Source organism: Cetorhinus maximus, chromosome 12 (genome assembly GCF_964194155.1).
Source record: "Cetorhinus maximus chromosome 12, sCetMax3.hap1.1, whole genome shotgun sequence".
Lineage (NCBI taxonomy): Eukaryota > Metazoa > Chordata > Chondrichthyes > Lamniformes > Cetorhinidae > Cetorhinus > Cetorhinus maximus.
This window is the reverse complement of record NC_135890.1, coordinates 3889314-3906893: the sequence shown is the minus strand read 5'-3', so window position 1 is coordinate 3906893 and position 17580 is coordinate 3889314. Positions and strand designations below refer to the sequence as shown.

The 17580-nt window shown below is 42.9% G+C and overlaps 1 protein-coding gene across 1 annotated transcript in view; it reads left to right on the top strand.

Annotated features, from left to right (window-relative positions):
* Positions 1 to 17580, top strand: part of elapor2b (endosome-lysosome associated apoptosis and autophagy regulator family member 2b) — a 120860-nt gene that overhangs the window by 44134 nt on the left and 59146 nt on the right. The window contains exon 2 of the mRNA XM_078552903.1: positions 13671 to 13791. Within this exon, the coding sequence (XP_078409029.1) occupies positions 13671 to 13791 (121 nt within the window). The remainder of the gene's footprint in view (positions 1 to 13670; positions 13792 to 17580) is intronic.

Sequence of the window (17580 nt, the reverse complement as noted above, 5' to 3'; positions counted from 1 at the left end):
CCCTCCAGCAGGATTTCCAGGGGGAAGTTCCCATTGGAATCCAGACGCTGATTAGGTCATGTTCAAATCCCACTGGGGCCTCCCGAATATGGCCACAGCAGGGTTACTATCGGTTTTCCAGTCAGCGGACGGGCCCCTCGCCACGAGCATGAAACTCCGTCCAATGTAGATTTTGTGTAAATGGTTAACATCAGCATAACAATCCCTTCATGCACTGTTAAAAACCTGACAAAGGGTCTTCCCAGTGACACATGAAAAGCCAGCTCTGAACTAGATAGGAACGTGAGAGTTTCTGCTTTGGGTGTAATTGACAACATAAATGTAAAGTTCGCTCGAAAATGACACTGGTTTTCTGAAGTGAAGTTATGGCTCATGTTCCCATTCAAACTCAATTGCATAATCATAAATTTAAAATTTCCGTGATTCAGGGCCATGTCATTGCCCCTTTGCCCTTGCAGTGAAATTATTCCTTGATCAAAACTAAGCATTTTTAATCAAAGCGACTGCCCTGTCACCTGGGAGTGCCCTGAGTTTTAAATCATTGATAAAAACTATAAATGACTGTATGAACCATTTACTAGTTTCATTGGAGTGCACTAGCCAGTTTCTTAGTAAATTAAATAACTTTTTAAAAACGTGTCTACTGCGTCTTTATGCATTTAAAAAAACTAAACAAGCTTCATTACAAGAGCCTTCTCAAACGGTCACAATGTCTGCGCAACCAGTGGAATCTTGTCATGCTCACTATATTGGGATGGAGGCCTGGCTGGTTTAATGGCCAGGGTTAAGTTTGACTGCTATCTTTCTTAAACCAGCATTAAAGCTCGTGGAAGCTTGAGTTATGCTGGATGTGACTGCACTTTAAATTCTCCGTTCCTTTATGCTAATTTGGCCAATTTCAGACCAATTTTGCAACTAATGGAAACCCTCAGTCATGGTGTATGTGCGACTTTCTTTGGCTGTGGCTACATTGTTTGGATACGGTCAAGGTCACTGAATGAAGGACAAGGTTTTTACTTTGCTCTAATAACTTATAACTTTATCTTTTGTTGTGGCTATCACTTTTTGACTGGATATGCAATTGTTCTGTTTCAGGTCAAGAACTCCCTTAAAGGGAAGTGGCAGAAAATATGACATTAAAGGGCAGGAGTGGAGAGGGAAGGAGCATGCATAGAATTCCCATTGGAACACTGTGAATAAATAGGGCCGTTTTCATATCCATTAGCAACATTTACCTGTCAGCTGTGGCTCAGTTCATAGCACCCTCGCCTTTGAATCAGAGGGTTGTGGGTTCATGTCCCACTCCCGGAAACCAAGAAACTGTGATTGTACTCGAAAGAGTTGCAATCTGTGACTGTTGATAACTCGAACATTTACCTCTGATTGTTCACCTTCCTCACAAGTTATTGCCAGTCCGAATTGTTGAGAATAAAACCAGAAAATGCTGGTAATACATACCGGAACTGGCCACCACTGTGGCGAGTGAAACCGAGTTAATTCTCCAGATCCATGACCCCCCTGACAGCTAAATTGCACTTTGCAGTTGTTGGCTGACCTGCTGAGTATTTCCAGCATTTTCTGCATTTATTTGATTTCCAGCATCTGCGGTATTTTGTTTAGCACACGGTCTGTTGGGTGTGAAGCTAGGCTTTAACTTCTTTTCTGTTGGTGTTTGTCTGAATAATAGTGGGTGATTGTCAACAGCAAACTGAACTCAGTGGTGTGGTGGAGCTGTTAGAAGGCATTTTTCTTCTGAACAAGTATTTCGGCACCTACAACAGATTCAGCAGTGTGAATTGTTCTTTCATATGTGGGCATTGCGATCAAATTAATTGCAATTTTTCTCTCCAAAAACAAAGAAAATATTTGACAGAACGGCTTTTCATGAAGTCAAGCCCATTTTAAGCATACACAGCTCAAACAAATAATAATTACTGAACACCCACAGTTGGAGAATGACATATCAATTTGGTTTGTTGTCCATTGGGTTAATAGTTCCTAGAAGACAATTCTCCTCAGTGTATGACAACTAAACAAAACTATGATTAACGTTAATCACTTCTAACCTTTTTTAAATTAAATAGAGTACTCTTGATTTGATACTCTTGAAGTTTTTCTCCCTCGTTACTTTAATGGTTAAGTCAGGTGATGTCAGTGCTAGGAATGACGGAATCATTTCTTCTTTTAACACCAATTAACTTCATCAAACACTTTACAGCCCTTAGTTACATCCAGATCAAGGTTCCCACTTTGTTGCACTATCAATGTATCATAATTAGCATCAAAAAAGCACCCTATACCTTCTCGGTTAACCATTCTTGATGTTTTGATGTGATTTGAGGGTCAGTTTGCTGCTGAAATTTGGGCAGCTGAGAGCTGTGGACCAAGGACTTGATTGAAAGTGTGAATCCCGTATGTGTGACATCTGGTAGACGGCCCAGAGTTTGAAGTCAAATCGTGAAAATAATTTGTATTCAATTGTATCCTGAGACAGACTGAATGAGGTAAAATGTGTGCATTAAAATGATTGAAGCTGAACATCCAAACGTAAGGGTGCAATTACAAGAGCGTGCATTTAATTCATTCCTTTAGCATAGATAAGCATTTGTGGCACATCATAAAAGTGCAGTTGGATGAAAGTGCGGATACCAAAACAAAGGAGAAGGTATTAGGGACGACCAAAAGCTTGGTCAAAGAGATGGTTTTAAAGGAGGGCTTAAAAGCAGGATAGAGAAATAGATAGATAACTTTAGGGAGGGAATTCCAGAACATGGGGTCTGGGCTGTTGAATAAATGACCACCAATGAAGGGAAGGAGAGATGCACAAGAGGCTGGAGTCAGACAAACAGAGGGAGATAGGGTGGTGGGGGGGGGGTGGGTGGTGGTGGGGTGGGTGAGGCGTTGGTAGTGGTTGTATGACTGTGGTAGGTTACAGCATCTCGGGAGGAGTAAACCCATGAGCTTGAGAATTTTAAACTTGAGGTAAAGGGGGTGCTGGGACCACTGTAGGCTAGTAAAGACAGGGGTGACAGGCGAGTAACATGATACAGAAGAGGATATGTGGAGCAGAGTTTGGGGTGAACTGAACTTTTTCGAGTTTGAAGGATGGGAGAACAGCTAGAACAGCATTAAAATTGTCATGTTTGGAGGTGATAATAGTGTGGATGAAGGTTTCAGCAGCAGATTAGGTGAGACATGAACAGAGGCCTCTGATGATGTGGAGTTGGAAATGGGTATGCTGGTGATGGGGAGCAACTGGGGTTGGTCGCTCATCCCAGGGTCCGGCAGAATGCAGGGATTGGCTAAGGTATAGATTAGCCAGAGATGGTGGCCATAGAGAGGGATGGAATTGGTGGCATGTTAGCATCAAAGCAGCACCACTCGATGCATATTATTCTTCAGGTGAATGGGTGCATGAATATTTCTCCTTTTATCCTGATAGAAACACTGAGAATGAATTAAATTAGGTAAACATTTACCACTGCAACTTTTGTGCTAAGTCCTGTTTTAAGATGATTTGTAGCCTTGATTTTCTGAGTGAACGATGTTAGCAGATATGAACTTTACTCTCGATTTGTAGCCAAAAGAAAGCTCTGCATGCAAACTTTACTTGGCATAATACTGGGTTGAGTGAATTATAACTGGAGGAAACAGATAAGCCTGTAATCAGGAAAATATCTGATTTCATTCAAACAAACAATGCCGACTTTTCTTTCAAGAAGCTAAAGATCATGGCGTTTGATGGCTCTTTTTCACACAACTCAAGAACAATTTTTAAGTTGGAATAGGATGAGTTTTTAAAAAAAAGTGTTTGCTCTTAGCGACAGAATTAGTTACTGAATCAGTATTGCATGTACTGTTTTTGGATGACTTTTAAAATTTCTTGACAACATGTTAGGGAAGGAAGTTATTTGCTTAGAATGCTTGAAAGATCCTTGCCAAACTTAAATCAACCCTTATGCTCTTTACTGCTGTTTAAGTGTCCTGTGAGGGATTCCTGTTTAGTGGGATGGAAGTCAGATTTTGCAGCCTGTTACAGGGAGAGGGACAGGCCAGCCAGTGTATCATCAAAACAAATCAAGTGAGTGACATCCTTACCACTGAATGTGCTCACATTTAGTGGTGATGTTTTAGTCTAGACAGTGCCTTAATAAACAAAGAAACCGTGGGTTTATCAGCAGAATGAGAGAGCGGCAAGTTAAGCCTCTCATTGTTTTTCAGTGGGTGTTACTGGATAAAATGTTATGAAAAATTCACACATCTACGATTCTTCCTGTGATTTATTTTCTCCTTTCGTTTCCTCTTTCAGGGCAGACATTTATGTTGTTTACAGTATCAAAATTACCAGTTCTCCTCTGCGACCTTCTCCGAACGCCTTGTACTTGCGTCAGCGGCTACACGATGATTTTCCATGGGCCGTATAGGAAAGCAGGGACCATCACAGCCTGGACCTCCCCCTGGGTTTAGCCTAATATTCACCGCAAATCCCTGATCTTTTAAGTACAGCAGGAATTGTTTCTTTCCACCACTCCCAACCTTTGCCCTGGGCTCTTTCCCAAGAATCTTGAGCTACTGAATACAGTGTCAGTACCCACACATCCCCCCATACCCGGCATGAGTTTTCCAAAAAAATAGTTTAAATCTGAGGCTGCAAAATGATGTTGGTTTCTGTAACAGGAACAATGCGTAGAACTTACTGTGAGGTACGATAAAACTAAGCACAGTGCCATTCGAGCCAGAAACTCAGGGGGAGGGTTTATTACAGGCAATGATGATGTGTAACAGTCAGCGGCAGGGATTGATGATTTGTGCTGTTACTTTTCCATGGAGTGAAGGAGTTTGGTTGTAAGTTGTAACTTACCAATTGGAAGGGACTAAAGTTATTTTTATTCCAATCCTAAAGCACCCTTAAATTCCTTTTTTTTTGTGCACCACACTTGATGGCTCTGGCTGACTCTTGCTGATACTACTCTAGAAATATGTATAATTCCTGCTTTTCTCCTCATGGGATTTTAGAGGTGGGTATTTTGTGTATTCACCTTTCTTCAAGACATCGTAAACAAAATCTTCAAATCTGTAGATATCAGAATAGGTTTCAGCATGGATTATGTTATGATCCCAGCTGATGTTACTACTGGACAAGCCAGATCTCAGGGTGGAACCCGGCTTGATAGATCCTAACTTTTATTTTTTGTTTAGAAACATGGAGAGTGGCTACTGAACAGAGTCACAGGAGTCAGCTGATGAGAACTTTTAACAAAGGAATAAAACATTTATTAAATAAGAAAAAAGGAACTATATTGCAATACTCCTTCACCCACAATTATACCTTTACAGATGTATACAGATTCGTAAGGATAAGACAAGGTACAAAAGCTATCTTATACTCTAATGTTCACTGTAAGTACACATCCATGTAAACCAATGGGCAACCTGTGGTCAGGCAACACTCTCTGAAACCAAGCTCGGGACTTTCTGTGCCCCCTGGTCACGGGTGTGTTCAGTGGCATGAGCAGACAATATAGTGAGAAGGCCAAAAATCGGTTTCACAATGTCGTGAAACCAGTTTAAAATCATTCATTCCGCCCACCAGTGGAAGGCTGCATTTCCCACCATCGGACATTGGGAACCACATTGTAATACACAGGATAAAAGAGCACAAAGACAGCAGTGGAGACACAGGATACAAGAGCACAAGGAGAGCGGCAGAGACACAGGATAAAAGAGCGTGAGGAGAGTGGAGACACAGGATAAAAGAGCGGGAGGAGAGCGGAGACACAGGATAAAAGAGCGCGAGGAGAGCGGCAGAGACACAGGATAAAAGAGCGGGAGGAGAGTGGAGACACAGGATAAAAGAGCACGAGGAGAGCGGAGACACAGGATAAAAGAGCGGGAGGAGAGCGGCGGAGACACAGGATAAAAGAGCGCGAGGAGAGTGGAGACACAGGATAAAAGAGCACGAGGAGAGCGGAGACACAGGATAAAAGAGCGCGAGGAGAGTGGAGACACAGGATAAAAGAGCACGAGGAGAGCAGAGACACAGGATAAAAGAGCACGAGGAGAGCGGAGACACAGGATAAAAGAGCGTGAGGAGAGCGGATACACAGGATAAAAGAGCACGAGGAGAGCGGAGACACAGGATAAAAGAGCGCGAGAGTGGCGGAGACACAGGATAAAAGAGCGAGAGGAGAGTGGAGACACAGGATAAAAGAGCACGAGGAGAGTGGAGACACAGGATAAAAGAGCACGAGGAGAGCGGAGACACAGGATAAAAGAGCGCGAGGAGAGCGGAGACACAGGATAAAAGAGCGCGAGGAGAGTGGAGACACAGGATAAAAGAGCACGAGGAGAGCGGAGACACAGGATAAAAGAGCGCGAGGAGAGCGGATACACAGGATAAAAGAGCGCGAGGAGAGCGGAGACACAGGATAAAAGAGCACGAGGAGAGCGGGGGAGACACAGGATAAAAGAGCGCGAGGAGAGCGGAGACACAGGATAAAAGAGCGCGAGGAGAGCGGATACACAGGATAAAAGAGCACGAGGAAAGCGGAGACACAGGATAAAAGAGCACGAGGAGAGTGGAGACACAGGATAAAAGAGCACGAGGAGAGCGGAGACACAGGATAAAAGAGCGCGAGGAGAGCGGAGACACAGGATAAAAGAGCGTGAGGAGAGCGGATACACAGGATAAAAGAGCACGAGGAGAGCGGAGACACAGGATAAAAGAGCGAGAGGAGAGCGGAGACACAGGATAAAAGAGCACGAGGAGAGTGGAGACACAGGATAAAAGAGCACGAGGAGAGCGGAGACACAGGATAAAAGAGCGTGGAGAGTGGACCTACATGAGAAGGGTAGCGGCAGTGGGAGATAAAAACCAGCAGCAGAGAGCCCCTTCAATCTGTTTCTGCCTGTCAGAGCCAAAGTGTGACATCACAGGAAAACAGGTAGGTGATTGGTGAGTATCTCTTTTGTGTCTCTCTTGATTGGCTAAGCAGTCTAAATCAGGAGACATTATTACAACTGTAGAGTACAGTTAGGAAATTTAAAATGTTTAACACCCAAATGAATTAATGAAATAGAATAGAGATGGCTGGGCAGGCAATGTGCTGTGACTGTAGTGTGTGGGAGCTGGTGGGAGCCGGTGTGATCCACGGTGACCACATCTGCAGCAAGTGTTGGCTGCTCGAGGAACTTTGGCTCAGAGTTGATGAGCTGGAGTCTGAGCTGTGGACACTGCGACTCATCAGGGAGGGGGAGAGTTATCTGGACACTGTGTTTCAAGGAGACAGCTACACCCCTTAGAATAATTACAACAAATTTGGACCATGGTCAGGGACAGGAGGATGTGACTGCGAGTGAGGCAGGTATGGGGATCCAGAACTTGGCTTTGGAGGAGCCTCAGCCAGTGCCCTTGTCCAAAGGGTACGAGGTTCTTGCTCCTGGTGTGGACGAGGGCACAGACTGCAGGGAGGATGAGCGAACTCACCACAGCACCGTGGTACAGAGAGCCATTCAAGTGGGGAGAGAAAAGAGAAATGTAGTAGTAATAGGGGACAGCATAGTTAGGGGAATAGATACTGTTCTCTGCAGCAAAGACAGAGAATCCCAAAGGCTGTGTTGCCTACCTGGTGCCAAGGTTAAGGACACCTCTTCTGGGCTGGAGAGGAACTTGGAATGGGAGGTGAAGGATCCAGTTGTCATTGTCCACGTAGGTACCAATGACATAGGCAGGACTAGGAACGAGTCTCTGCTGAGGGACTACGAGCAGCTCAGGGCTAAATTGAAAAGCAGAACCACAAAGGTAATAATCTCCGGATTACTAGATGGGCCACGTGCTAATTGGCATAAAGTAAATAAGATTAGAGAGGTAAATGCGTGGCTCCGAGATTGGTGTGGGAGAAATGGGCTCTGATTCATGGGACACTGGCACCAGTAATGGGAAAGGAGAGAGCTGTTCTGTTGGGATGGGCTTAATTTGAACCATGCTGGGACCAGTGTCCTGGCGAATTGTGCAACTAGAGTTGTAAATAGGACTTTAAACTAATTAGTGAGGGGGAGGGTTCAATTGAAGGGAAGTTTAAAAAACCAAAAAGAAACGAGAGAGTAGAGGTGCAGGGTAGTGAAGAGGTGAACGATAAAGTGTGACAGGAAGGGGCACAAAATATAAGCAGAAGAGTGCGGCAGAAATTAGAACCAGAATGAGTAATAATGATAAAAAGTCAAAGCTTAAGGCTCTTTACCTGAATGCACGCAGGATTTGTAACAAGATAGATGAGTTGATAGCACAAACAGAAATAAATGAATATGACTTGATAGCTGTTACAGAGACGTGGTTGTAGGGTGACCAAGACTGGGAACTCAATATTCAAGGGTATTCGATGTTCCGGAAAAATAGGCCAAAGGGAAAAGGAGGTGGGGTAGCTTTGTTAATAAAGGAAGGTATCAGAGCAGTGGTGAGTAGTGATATAAGTGTAATAGATTGTGATGTGGGATCAGGTTGGGTGGAACTAAGGAATAGAAGGAAAAGAAATCATGGGTGGGAGTTGTCAATTGGCCCCCTGAGAGTTGCCTCATTGTAGGACAAAGTATAAATCAGGAAATAATGGAGGCGTATAAGAAGGGGGCTACAATTGTCATGGGTGATTTAATCTGCATTTTGACTGGACAAATCAGATTGTCAGGGGTAACATGGAAGACTAATTTGTAGAGTGCATCAGGGATTGTTTCTTAGAGCAATATGTTGCAGAACCTACCCGGGAACAGGCTATTTTAGATCTAGTAATGTGTAATATGGTGGGATTAATAAAAGATCTCATAGTTAAGGATCCTCTAGGGGGTAGCGATCACAGCATGATAGAATTTCAAATTCAGCTTGAGGGCGAGCAACTTGGGTCTCAAACCAGTGTCTTGAACTTAAATAAGGACAATTACAGAGGTATGAAGAAAGATTGTTTAAAGTGGGCTGGGAAAAATAGACTAAGGGGAAAGTAAGTGGATGAGCAGTGGCAGATATTTAAGCAGATAGTTCATAACGCTCAGCAAAACTTTATCCCGGTCATAAAGAAGGACTCGATGAGAAGGATAAACCACCCATGGTTAACAAAGGTGGTCAAGGAGATTATCCAATCAAAAACTAAGGCATACAGAACAACGAAAACTAGTGATAGGCCAGAGGATTGGGAATTTTTTAGGAGCCAGCATTGGATGACTAATAAGCTAATGAAGAGGGAGAAAATTGGTTATGAAAGTAAATTGGCAAGAAATATAAAAATAAACAACAAAAGCTTCTACAGGTATATAAAAAGAGAGAGAGTGGCTAAAGTGAGTGTGGGACCCTTGGAAGGTGCGACTGGAGAATTGATAACAGGGAACAGGGAAATGGCAGATACTTAAACCAATATTTTGCATTGGTCTTCACGGTGGAAGACACGATAAACATTCCAAAGGTATCAGATAAGCAAGGGACTAATGGGAGGAAAGATCTTGTAACAGTCTCTATCACAAGGGACAAAGCATTTGACAAACTAATGGGACCAAAGGCAGACATGTCACCAGGACCTGATGACCTGCATCCAAGGGTATTAAAGGAAATGGCTGCAGAGATAGTGGAGGCATTGGTCGAAATATTCCAGAACTCACTGGATTCCAGGAGAGTCCCAGCGGATTGGGAAACCGCTAATGTGATGCTTTTTTTCAAGAAGGGAGGGAGACAAAAAACAGGAAATTATAGGCCAGTCAGCCTAATTTCTGTCGTTGGGAAAATGCTAGAGTCCATTATTAAGGAAGAAATACCAGGGCATTTACGCAATCAGACAGAGTCTGTGAAAGGGAAATCATATTTGATCAATTTTCTAGAGTTCTTTGAGGATATAACAAGCGGAGTTGATAGAGGGGAACCAGTAGATGTAGTGTATTTGGATTTCCAGAAAGCATTCGATAAGGTGCCACATAAAAGGTTATTGCACAAGATAGGAGCTCACAGTATTGGGGATAAGGTATTAGCATGGATTGATGATTGGTTGACGCACAGAAGACAGTCGGGATGAATGGGTCTTTTTCAGGTTGGAAAGACGTAACTAGGGGAGTGCCACAAGGATCAGTCCTAGGGCCTCAATTATTTATTATTTATTTTAATGACTTGGAGGAGGGGGCAGAGTAAAGTATCCAAATTTGCTGATGATACAAAAGTAGGTGGGAGGGCATGTTGTGATGAGGACATAAGGAATCTGCAAGGGGATATAGATAGATTGAGTGAGTGGGCAAAAACTTGGCAGATGGAGTTTAATGTAGGAAAGTGTGAGGTCATGCACTTTGGTCGGAAGAATCAAAAGGCAGATTATTATTTAAATGGAGAGAGATTCCAAAAAGTGCAGCACAGAGGGATCTGGGTGTTCTTGTGCATGAAACACAAAAAGTTAGCATGCAGGTGCAGCAAGTAATTAAGAAGGCAAATGGAATTTTGGCCTGTATTGCTAGGGGGTTGGAGTTTAAAAATAGGGAAGTCTTGTTACAACTATACAAAGTGTTGTTGAGGCCACATCTAGAGTACTGTGTACAGTTTTGGTTCTCGTATTTAAGAAAGGACATACTGGCATTGGAGGCAGTTAAAAAGAGATTCACTAGGCTGCTTCCTGGGATGCTTGCCTTTGCAGCTCCAGCAAGTGTGACATGACCGAGTCCAGAGGCTTGACTCGGGCTCAGCAAATCTCTGGCCTCCAGCAGCTCTCCGAGTGCTGGACGCCTGGGAAGTCCCTGCCGCTGTCTTCTGTGGATCAGACACAGTGCGATGTGCTCACCACATTATGATCCTGGGGCTACTCTAAAGCTAGGTCCCACTGAGGTGTGTCTCTGCGCTGGTGGAGGATGTGGGTGAGTGCTCTGACAGGATTTCGGGAAGGGTGCCTCCAGATTCCTCTTCAGAGGTTTGTTTGGGGCTTGACCGGAGGTCCTGGGTCGTGGACTCCATCGGCTGTTTGGCAGATGTGTCTGTGAAAGCAAGAGGACATAATCAGTGCATGGCAGTGGCCTGTGAAAGAGGACACACCACTCACAGCATGGTTGTCTGATGGATGTTGAACTGCTGGATCCTCACTTGGTAAGAGCATCACTGACCTCACTGTCAGCACAGGAATGGTCCAGATCCTTGCCAGCCAGCTGGATGGTTCTGTTTTCAAAGTCCATGAGGACCTTGGTTCCATCAATGTATTCTCTTCCAGCCCCATAACCCTCTGAGATATCTGTGCTCCTCTAATTCTGGCTTCTTGTGCATCACTGATTTTAATTGCTCCACCATTGATGGTCACGTCTTCTGTTGCCTTGGCCCTGAGCTCTGGAATTCCCTTATAAACCTCCCTGCCTCTCTACCTCGCATCCCTCTTTTAAGGCACTGCTTAAAACCTACCTCTTTGACCAAGCTTTTGTTAACCTGACCTAATATCTCCTTATGTGGCCCAGTGTATGCTTTTTTTTATAATGCTCCTGTGAAGCGCCTTGGGACATTTAATTTCATTAAAGGCACAATATAAATAAAACTTGTTAAATTTATGAAACAGTCCAGTGCTTGGCTGTGAGTTTTTAAGTTAAATGAGAAAGCACTTCAATGCAGCTTACCAGGAATATATCACACAGCTATTTAGCTTATTAATCAGACTCCACCCTGAATCAGTCTGTTGTTCCAGTCACCTAGTCATGAAAAGGAAATTGCCTACTCCTGCATTCTCTCAAAAGTAATAAAGATTCTAGATGTTAGAAATTTTAGGTTTGGAAGAAAAGTTGAGGTAGTTTAAGTGATATAATTGAACCTTTCAAGATGGTGGAAGGGATTAAGTTAGTTGATCCTGTCAAATTGTTCACTGTGATGGAGGAGGACTCAGTTGCTGCTGCTGCTTGTAGCTACCCCTACCAGGAGATCTGCTGTCATGGTATGTTCCACCCGCCTGACTTACACTATCCTTACACATCCACTGTAGCTCGTCTGTAGCTGCATTGTCACGTCTGTCATCTAACAACTACGCCTTGGTCAGTTATCAAGGCAATAAAAATTAGGAAGGTAGCAGCAACGGAAACCTTATATATTTCTGTCGCAAAGACTACTTCATTCACTTTCTGTAACATTGCTCCTTTCTGTCTGTCCTTCAGCCTTTTCACTGCAGACCCTTCATAACATGCCTCAACCATCTTCAAATTCAACTACTTCAGTGCCCTCCTTAATAAAAACAGAAAGCGCTGGAAATACTCAGCAAGTCTGCCAGCATCTTTGGAGAGAAGAACAGGGTTAATGTTTCGAGTCCAATATGACTTCTTCAGAACTGAAGGAAGGTAGAAATGTGATGGGTTTTATGCCGTCAAAAGGGGGAGGGGGAGGAAGAGCAAAAGGGAAGGTTTAGGATAGGGTAGAGGGTGGGAGGGATTAAATGACAAAGATGTTATGCAACAAAAAAGCAAGGGGAGTGGTAATTGTTTTGGTTAAGAAACAAAGCATTTGTTCAGAGTGGGTGTTAATGGCGGAATAAAGAGGAGCTCCGTCCGAAAATAAATACATGAAGAACAAGATTCAGACCGACATATGACAAAAACAAAGCAATCAAAATGGGGGCAGAGTTCATGGTCTGACTTTGTTGAGTCCAGAAGGCTGTAAGCTGCCTAATCAGAAGATGAAGTGTTGTTCCTTGAGTTTGCGTTGAGCTTCAGTGGAACACTGCAGCAGGCTGAGGGTGGGAATATCAGCGTGAGAGCAAGGCAGTGAATTAAAATAGCAAACAATTGGAAACTCCTTCAACTATCTCTGGATTTTCTTCCCAAAGCCTGTACCTCCCAGTCCCTCCTGAAAACCCAACTCTTTGACCAAGCATTTGGTCCTATTCCTAGATTCCCCTTTCCTGGCTTGGCATCTGGATGTTTGATAGAAATTCAATCCCAATTCATCACTGGTTCTCAACTAAATTGTGTACCGTGTAACTTTGTTTTGGAGTAGCTTGTCAAGTATTGACATGAATGGTACAGATGGTCACCAGGGATATGATAAATGCACAAGCAAATATCAGGCTAAATGAAAGGAATACTTATATTTGTAAAGTGTCTTTTCTGACCACAGAAGCCCCAAAGTGCTTTACAAGCAATTAAAGTACTTTTGAAGTATAGAAACTATTCTACTGTGGAGAAGCCTTGTAGCCAAGTTGTGCACAGCAAGTTCTCATGTCATGCTCCCAGTGTTGGTGCGTAGCACGTTCAGAGAAGTTGTCACACCAAAGTTTTTTTAGAATAGATAGGTGCTTGATGGCCGGCATGGACAGGATGGGCCGAAGGGCCTGTTTCTGTGCTGTATAACTCGATGACAAACAGCAAAGATAAAAATGACTAGACAATCAGTTTTATTGGTGGTTCAGGGATAAATGTTGGCCGGGACACCAGGTAACCAGAGCAGCCCCTGCTCTTCTTTACGTAGCACGATCGAATTGTCTGAAAATTTTGAAGGGTTGATGCCATCTAATCCTTTCTTATCTTCATTCTCCAAAAATATCATGAGCATTATAACATCAACAACCATCAGTGCACAGGTAATTGTATCTGAGATTTGGAAGGTGTCTTCCCCCCTATTTTTTGGAAGGTGTTGCGATGCCCCAGGTCAAATGTACCAGACATTCATGTTGTATTTTTATTCTTTAACACAGAATGATTATCACTTTGAGTACACGGAATGTGATAGCACTGGTTCCCGGTGGAGAGTTGCCATTCCGAAATCTCCTGGAAAATGCACAGGATTGCCTGAACCAATCAAAGGCAGAGAATGCTGTAAGTTACTGCTTGAAATGTTCATTGGGATAAAAGAAAAGTGTAATTATTTCAGTACTTCATCATGCAGAGCTGCTTATTGTGTTAGCTGCTATCATTCTATACAGTCAGATTTGCATTTTATTTTAAACTGGATGCAATATTTACAAGACGAATCCAGTATCTTTAAGTTATTCGCTAATATATATTCTGAATAACGGATACGGTAGCGCAGTAGTCACGATACTGGACTAGAAATCCAAGGCCTGAGTTCAAATCCCACTACAGCAGCTAGAGAATTTAAATTGATTTAATTAACTTTGGGATAATAAATAATAATATAATAATAAAATAATAATAAACGGGATATAGATTGGTTGGAAACTTGGGCGGAGAAATGGCAGATGGAGATTAATCCGGACAAATGCGAGGTAATGCATTTTGGAAGATCTAATACAGGTAGGAATTATACAGTAAATGGCAGAACCCCTAAGTGCATCGATGGGCAGAGGTATCTGAGTGTACAGGTCTACAGGTCACTGAAAGTGGCAATGCAGGTGGGTAAGGTAGTCAGGAAGGTATATGGCATGCTTGCCTTCATTGGCAGGGGTATTGAGTATAAAAGCTGGGAAGTCATGCTGCAGCTGTATAGAACCTTGGTTAGGCCACACTTGGAATATTGCATGCAATTCTGGTTGCCACATTACCAGAAGGATATGGAGGCGTTGGAGAGGGTGCAGAGGAGGTTTACCAGGATGCTGCCTGGTCTGGAGGTTATTAGTTATGAGGAGAGGTTGGAGAAACTCGGATTGTTCTCACTAGAGCGACGGAGATTGAGGGGCGACTTGATAGAAGTTTACAAAATTATGAGTGGTATGGACAGAATAGGTAGTCAGAAGCTTTTTCCCAGGGTGGAAGAGTCAATTACTAGGGGACATAGATTTAAGGTGAGAGGAGAAAACTTTAGAGGAGATGTGCGGGGCAAGTTTTTTACACAGAGGGTAGTGAGTGTCTGGAATTCGCTGCCAGAAGAGGTGGTGGAAGCAGGTACGATAGTGGTGTTTAAGAGGCAACTTGACAAATACATGAATAGGATGAAAATTGAAGGATACGGACCCCGAAAGTGCGAAATGTTTTAGTTTGACAGGCAATATGATCGGCGCAGGCTTGGAGGGCTGAAGGGCCTGTTCCTGTGCTGTACTTTTCTTTGTTCTTTGTTCTTTGTTCTAATTGGGATACGATTTCATTAATAATGAAGATCTACAAGTAACCATCCTATATTGTGAGTCTAGACAGTGAGTGACTGCAGGCGTTCCAACCATGGAAGGCATCACAAATGATCCTGATCCTGTCCTCTCCTTTTGCAAGGGTTTGAGTGAATAGCAATCAGGAGTGTTTTTCTCCACAGCTTCTTAAGCCAGGAGTGCTGAGGTTCATTCTACTGCCCAGCGGAGATCAGCAAACTCAACTGAGCATCACAAAGCACCTCTTTCAATACTCACTTCAGTTATCTTCAAATTATTTTCCAATCTCCCCACTGCTTGCTTACTTGAATCCTTTTTCCTAAGAAGTATTTGTTCTTGGACCGTAACAGGTTTTTGTCCTCATTCAGCCACTGTGGTTTTAGGTTTTCTCATTTTCTTCGTTTGTATCGGCATTTAATTATTTAACGTTCCGATAAATAACCTGAAATAATTCTATCCCCGACTTACTGCAAAATAAATCTGTGTTTGCCAGGAGTGTGAAACATGGTCCTATTGTAAGGTTGGCTGTCCAAGGGCTGCGAACCTGGTTCTGGTACTCATGGACCATTTGCACTTCACTTCAAAATTCAGAAAGGTCCTGATAGAGTAAATAGGAAGAAACAGTTTCCTCTGGCAAGAGGGCTGGTGACCAGGAGATGGTTGGCAAATGAGCCATAATGGAGATATGAATTGTTTTTATGCAGTGAGTTGTTGTGGTTTCGAATGCACTGCCTGAAAAGGTAGAAGAAGCATATTCAATAGTGACTTTCAGAAATGATTTTTTGAAAACATTTGCAGGGCTATGGGGCAAGAGAAAGGGAACGAGACTAATTGGGTAGCTCTTTTAAAGAACCAGCACAGACATGATGGGCCAAATGGTCTCCTGTGCTGTAAGATTCTATGATCGTATATAGTCCGTAAGGCTGAAAATTTCACGTGGTGTGTTGAAGAAAGCAGGCATAACAGGCTAAGTTACTTTTTCCCAGGTTCATTACACTGTCATATTTGCTTCAGAAGCTACCCTTATTGGATTCATTAATAGGCAAACATGACTGTGTCGATAGCATGCTATATATAGGGTGGTTCATGATATTAGAGTTGCTGACGGTATTTGTATTGGAGTTTGCTTATTGACTTCTATTTGATTAATGAGTCAATGCTGAGAGTCAGTACATTAAATGTATTTGACATATTATTTAATTGAAGATAATGTCCAATTCCAATTCAGAACTTGTTAATCAACCTGCTCTGTTCGAGAAATCAGCCTATGCCTCGAGATTGAAAGGTGACATTGCACATACAGTTTGCAAAATGCAAAGATGAGAGCTATGGTAAAAACAGAAAATGGTGGAAATGCTCAGCTGGCCTGGCAGCATCTGTGGGGGGAGAAAGAGAGTTAACATGAGTTCGGACGAAGGGTCACTGACCTGAAGCGTTAACTCTTGTTTCTCGCTCCACAGGTGCTGCCAGACCAGCTGAGTGTTTTCAGCACTTTCTATTTCTATTTCAGATTTCTAGCATCTGTGGTTCTTTGCCGTTCTAAAATGAGAAAACTTGAAATAGGAAGTTGGTGATACAAACAATGCAATGTTGGCATTTATTTCGAGAGGACTGGAATATAAAAGCAGGGATGTGCTGCTGAGGCTTTATAAGGCTCTGGTCAGACCACATTTAGAATATTGTGAGCAATTTTGGGCCCCGTATCTCAGGAAGGATGTGCTGGCCCTGGAGAGGGTCCAGAGGAGGTTCACGAGAACGATCCCAGGAATGAAAGGCTTAACATATGAGGAACGTTTGAGGACTCTGGGTCTATACTCGATGGAGTTTAGAAGGATGAGGGGGGATTTGATTGAAACTTACAGAATACTGAAAGGCCTGGATAGAGTGGACGTGGGGAAGATGTTTCCATTAGTAGGAGAGACTAGGACCCGAGGGCACAGCCTCAGAGTAAAGGGAAGACCTTTTAGAACTGAGATGAGGAGAAACTTCTTTAGCCAGAGAGTGGTGAATCTTTGGAATTCATTGCCACAGAAGGCTGTGGAGGCCAGGTCATTGAGTGTATTTAAGACTGAGATAGATAGGTTCTTGGTAAGGGGATCAAAGGTTATGGGGCGAAGGTGGGAGAATGGGGTTGAGAAACTTATCAGCCATGATTGAATGGCGGAGCAGACTCGATGGGCCAAATGGCCTAATTCCTGCTCCTATGTCTTATGGTCTAAACTATTTTTGCCAATATGTTAGTTTGAACAGTAACATATTTTGCTTTAATCTGTAGACAAAATATTAATTTTTCTACATATTAAAATACTTTGATAACTTACAGGAATGGGGAGAGAGCTGGATGTAACTGAAACGCAATAATCAGTATAAATCTTTCGTTAATCTGCTCTTGTCTGGACCAAATGAACTTTAATGTCAGAATGATTTAGTTCCAAATAGAGTAATGGACATTGGAATCCTCAATGTAATCACTAAACTAAAATGAATATACATTCCTCTAAGACACAAAAACCCAACAGGAAATGTAAATCAACCGTGATTAACAAAAAAGTTAAAGATTGCATTA